Consider the following 6,000-nt stretch of genomic DNA (forward strand, 5'->3'; position numbering starts at 1 on the left):
GTTCCTCATGCCATTCTTTAACAATTCTAGCTGTATGGATTGGGGCATTATCATCTTGAGGTGAAGGTGTTTCCATTATTTTGTCCAACCCCTGAATGTTTGAAGCATGTTTTTGTTAATAAAAACATATAATGATTGTAAAATGTTACAGGTTATAGCTTTAACTTGTAAAAATGTAAATACTTCTTGACTTCATTTGAAACATCATAGTAAGACATTATATAGTATTAGAGAAACTGGAATTAGTTTATAAGTTTATGTGAAATCTATCAAAAAATAAATCAGTCCAATCAGCAACACCTTTCATACAGTTTACACACTTATGGCTGTTGCGGTTACTACATAACAGCCATATTACAATCACTGGATCAGGATAATCGTCATAATTATCCCACCTGAATAAAGCTAATATGAAGCTACTACTACATCATTTTCAGTATCTCTAATTTTCTTGCATATTTATGTTATTCCAGCCAAATCTGCCCTGTGCAATTTTTATTTACAAAGCCTAAAAAGCAGTAAATGTCTCTTCTTCATGTATATGTGTGAACTATTATTAGATTTATACTGTAAAAAGATCAGAAAATGAACAGAAACAGACAAAACATGATTAATTCATGCTGCAAATATTATTTAAGGCAGGGGTGTCAAACTCATTTTAGTTCAGGGGCCACATTCAGCCCATTTTGATCATTAAAATAATAGCATAATAGCCTATAAATGATGACAATTCCAAATGTTTCCTCTTTTTAAGTGCAAAAAATAGCTAATGAATAGCTTAATACCTTATACATTTGGAAAACTATCAGATTAAACTATTCTTTCCCCAAAGAATGTGAGGAATCTGAAAAAAAAAAGTAATTTATTTAAAAAAAAAAAAAAAGTGTAATTTTAACAATAATGTGCCTCAGCTTATCATTTATACATGTACATTACAGATCGGCTCTACAAAGGCACAAAACATTTAGTGACAGGCACTATATTGTTAAAATTGCACTTTATTTTCTGTAGACATTTTAGGTTATTCACATTTTATTGTTAAAGGATGTAAATATTTTCATGATGTAATATTTTTTTTCACATTAAGAAAATCTGGAGTTGTCATTATTTGTAGGTTATTACACTATTATTTTACTTGAGACTGTATGTGGAACCTGAACTAAAATGAGTCTGACATCCTTAACCCTTTCATGCACTAATTATGTGAAATTTAGTCAAGATATTTTTCAGTGTTTTTATTCCTCTTTAGACATAAAAAAAAACAAATAAAAAACAAAAAAACAATGTGATCAATTAAAAAAAAAAAAAAAAAAAAAAAAAGTTACAAAAATTTCCACTCAGCTGGACACTATGTATTTAATTTTTGAAGCAAAGACACATGTATTTAAAATCTAATATCAGAAAATGCTATGGAAAACTATGCAATAAAAACATTTTTAATGCTGCTAATCAGATGTTTTCTCACATTTGAACATACTCTAATACAGTTATTATTCACTGCATGGAGGTAATATGCAAAAAAAAAAAAAAAAAGTTTAAAAAATACCTGTTTATTACAGTCTAATAACAATTAGCAATTGATTTACTCTCAAACATGTTAGTGCAGATCAGGTTTATCAAGAACAGCAAAGTTACAGTAATGGTCTGAATGTCAGTGTATTATGGGATGGTGCATTAGTGTCCACTGTGTTGGCTGATATGGAACTAAAAACAACCAAACCCATGAATATACAAGAGAACAGCTGGAGAAGAACTGTCCACTGGAGTGACCACTGTGCATGAAAGGGCTAATATCAAGTGGGAACTAGAAATGAATGTTGTGATTGGGGACCAAGAATGGGAACAATTGTGTGAAAATGGACACAAACTGACTAGCAGCCCAACATGGAAAGAGTTTATTTGGAAAGTGAACGTTAGATATTTTAAAACCCCATTTATTATTTCTATGTTTGACAAAACTAAAACAAATTTATGCTGGAGACATTGTGGACAAATTGGAGATCACACACACATTTTTTGGGATTGTCCAAAACTTAAGTCTTTTTGGGAGGGAATTAGGGATGAACTTTCTAAAATACTACACACTTACATTGAATTTGACCCACTGATTTTTATCTTTGGAGTGCTCCCTGCTAATTTTTTAAATAAGGATAAAGAATATCTTTTGAAAATTCTTGTCTTGGTAGCAAAAAAAAAAAAGATAACTGTAACTTAGTATAAACCACTTCCTCCAACAATAAATCAGTGGAAGGAAAGAATTGTGAGGGTCTATACAATGGAAAAAATAACAGCAAACCTAAACCTTACCACTGATTTGTTCAAGAAGAGGTGGAATCCTTTGATAACTCATTTGGATTTGATATTGTAGCATTTGAGAGTCTGGCGCTGGGGGGATATTATTTGTATTTTTATGTAATTATTAAAATAATTGTAGGCAGATATATAAGGTATGCAAATAAGACCTTGCAACAGTACACTGATTTGAGGTACCAGTTTGCCGAGAAGTAATGTTTATTTATTTATTTATTTATTTATTTATTTTTATGTTATAAAAGATATGTAGCTTTCTACATTAAGAATATGTAAGGATTGTACATATTGTGAAGCTTGAAATATGAATATGAATAAAATTTTGTTCAAAAAAAAAAAAAAAAAAGAAAGGGTTAATATCTTCAGTGTAATTTTTGCACTTTGTGAATCATCTCGTGGGCCGGATTGGAATGTTTGCAGGGCCGGTTTTTGCCCACGGGCCGCATGTTTGACACCCCTGAGTTAAGACATGATTCCACACTCGCAGATCGGACCACCCCTGCCTTCCCAAAATGTAAATCAACACATCCATCAATCACCGGTCATGACAGAACCGATTTTCTGAACGGCACTTAAAGGTTCATCGCTGTTCACAAGGAGCTGAAACAGATCCAATCACCGGATCAATATCGCAGTTACAGTTCTATCGATCTGCTGATTGGATCCGTTTCAGCGGCAGCGATTTGTGCAGAGCATCTTCAAAAACAGCCCCCCACCCCTTCCCCAGAATCATAAACCGTGGTCGTTTCCTGTGACCTTGGACTCTTGAGCTGTTAGGCATACTTGAGAAGGATATGGGGAAGTCTCTTTAGAAGCACAAGAAGAAAAGAAAGAAAGAAAAAAAAGAAAAGAGGAAGGCTCGAGATCAGAGCTGCAACTTTAATCTTTGATGTCATCAAAAGACATGGCCCGCAGCCTGTTGATGACGACACAGATCACAATCTCCACAGTGTCTTTTGGGAGAAACGGCTCGGCAAATTCACATTTAACCGACCACAGATGCTAGAATTCAGCCTCGGCGTGGATGGTGATCTATCCTCACACCCTCCCTCCTCCCGCTCCACACCCAAACCTCCACCCCCGTCGCTCCCTTATTCCTTAGCAGCCCTACCTTGATCCCTATTTTCTAGAATAGTCTTTCCCAGCCCGTATCACGAGCCACATCTGTCACCTGTGTGTGAATCCGGCTGTGGGCATGCATGTGTATACTCTGGATATGCATTCTTGTGTGTGTGTGTGTGTGTGTGTGTGTGTGTGTGTGTGTGTGTGTGTGTGTGTGTGTGTGTGTGTGTGTACGCATGTATGTGTGTCACGGCAAAAGAATTACAATGATAAAGAAATATGTGTCATGTCCTTGCTAACCCCTCGAAGGAGACAGAGATCTATTTCTGTCGCCGCAAATGGAGGTGTTCAACCGGGCTTCAATAGCTGAGATTTGCCTTTTCACACACACTCACACACACACACACACACACAGCTAGAGAAAAGGCTAACCATTCTTGTTTGGTGGTGGTGGTGGTGGTGGTGGCGAGGGACAGACAGCAGCAAAATGCACAGATGAGAAAGATAATAGAGTGGGAGAATTAAGAAGAGAAGGAGGAGGAGGAGGAAGAGGAGGAGGAGGGTAAAAAAGGAAAAGAGAGAGGAAGAGAGGGAGAAGGGGGAGGGGAGAGGAAGGCAGAATAATGTACACTTAGTTCACAAATATTGGAACACACACATGCATGTACACACAGAGAGAGAGAGAGAGAGAGAGAGAGAGAGAGAGAGAGAGAGAGAAACACACACACACACAGACACACACACATAGTTCCCACATAAAAGCAGAGTTGTTTACCTAGAGGCATGCCTTTGTTGAGGAGATGTGAGCTTCCCATGGTGCGTTCCCCAGCCGGCCAGCACAGAACACAAACCTACGCTCTTCACTCAGCAGACATGAACAGGAATCCAGTCAGCATATGGCGGCTGTGGCCAGCTACCTCGCTTCCCTTAGTCCTTCTCCCAGCCCCTTAGTGACAAGCATACACATGTGCTCCCCCTCTTTTCTCTCTCTCTCTCTCTCTCTCTCTCTCTATTTCCCCCCTCCCTTCCGTCCCCTTTGCTTGCCCGCACTCTCGTTCTCTATCTGCCTCACCCCTCCCTCCCTTCCCCGGTCTCTACTCCCTCCCCTTCCCTTCCCTTTCTCACTTTCTATTACAGCAAATCTCTCTGTCTTTCTGTCTCTGTCACACACTCAAAAAAAACAAAAAACAAACAAAAAAAAAAAACACACACAGACACAGAATTGAAGCACCACCACTGCTGCATTTAAGGGCAAGACGGTGTAAAAGAGATGGTGTACAGGGGAAAGAGAGAGAGAGAGAAAGAGAGAGAGAGTACTGAGTGTGTGTTTAAGAGTGTCAGAGAGAGAGAGAGCAGGAATGGGGAGGGGCTAAAGCCGTCCAAAAATTCATCTTTTGTTTCCTGAAAGACGACAGGGAGGGAGAGAAGAAGAAGAAAAAAAAAAAAGAAGAAATGAAAGAAGAGTTATGCGATTACAAGCCGGAGAGGAAAAACTTGTTCTGGCTGATACAAAGAAAAGTAATCACTATAAAGCTGAGGGAATTTTATTGCAATAAACTAGGGCATGTTGTGACATAATGCTCAATAAATAACTGAAGCCCACTGGGTTTGCTCTTGTTAGATGTTTATGTGTAAATTTTTCAGAAAACATTGAATCTGGCAGAGTTTTAAGAATGAAGATCCCACAGTGCGGCTTTATCTTCACTACACACAACTTTTTATGTGGATAAAATCGCATAAATAACTGCCTTAGACATGAACACTTGTAACAGCAGATGTAACAGTAAAAACACTGATCTTTTTTTTCAAATAACACAAACTACAAGCAATTACATCACATATTCTGCATCATTATTGTAGAAACAGCAAATGTGTTGTCGCTTAAATGCAGCTATTTGCATATTACAGATGTTAGTACCATTAATATCAACTATAACCCAAACCGCAGCAAAACAGCCTAATTATTTGTGCAGCAAGCAGCTTAAATTATTTACGATATTAATACTATCTCATAAAATGCAAGCTCTAATGAACATTGTGATCAATTTACAATATACGCAGACTGGATAAAAAAAAAAAAAAAACAGTCCCCACCTGGATTTAACTAAATCAGTAAGTAAGAACCTTCCATTGGATCATTACTGCAGAGTTATTTAGTAAGTAATTTAACCATAACTGCAGTGGATAGCTCCTAATTTACTCATCAATCATAAAAAAGTCTCTGCGGAAAAGATGTAACTAACAAATAAGAAAACAACTAAGGAAGTGTTGAAACTAGTGAAATCGGGTTAACTGTCCAGTGCATTATTATAATTATTATTATTATTACATTGGAACAATAGTGATGAAACATCGTCTTTGAGGCAGAAATGTGAAACGGAATAAAAAGTGAGATAAGATGTGCACCTTTTTGCTTTGTTTTATTTATTTATTTTAATTCACTTATTTTTATTTATTTTTTTATTTATTTATTTATTTATTTGAATGTATGTGAACAAATATGAACAAATTGCAAATATGCATGTGTGTATATGTGTACATATATATGTGTGTATGTATGTATCTGTACATGTATGTGTTTGAAGGGGGTTTATATATTTCTGTATGTAAGTGTATTATGTCTGGCTG

The 6,000-nt window shown here is 36.6% G+C and overlaps 1 protein-coding gene across 1 annotated transcript in view; it reads right to left on the minus strand.

Annotated features, from left to right (window-relative positions):
* Positions 1–4,389, minus strand: part of ctbp1 (C-terminal binding protein 1) — an 88,971-nt gene extending 84,582 nt beyond the window's left edge. The window contains exon 1 of the mRNA XM_030145600.1: positions 4,148–4,389. Coding sequence (XP_030001460.1) covers positions 4,148–4,187 — 40 coding nt within the window. The 5' untranslated portion in view covers positions 4,188–4,389. The remainder of the gene's footprint in view (positions 1–4,147) is intronic.
* Between the last annotated feature and the right edge of the window lie 1,611 nt (positions 4,390–6,000).

This window comes from Sphaeramia orbicularis, chromosome 10, assembly GCF_902148855.1.
Source record: "Sphaeramia orbicularis chromosome 10, fSphaOr1.1, whole genome shotgun sequence".
Taxonomy (NCBI): Eukaryota; Metazoa; Chordata; class Actinopteri; order Kurtiformes; family Apogonidae; genus Sphaeramia; species Sphaeramia orbicularis.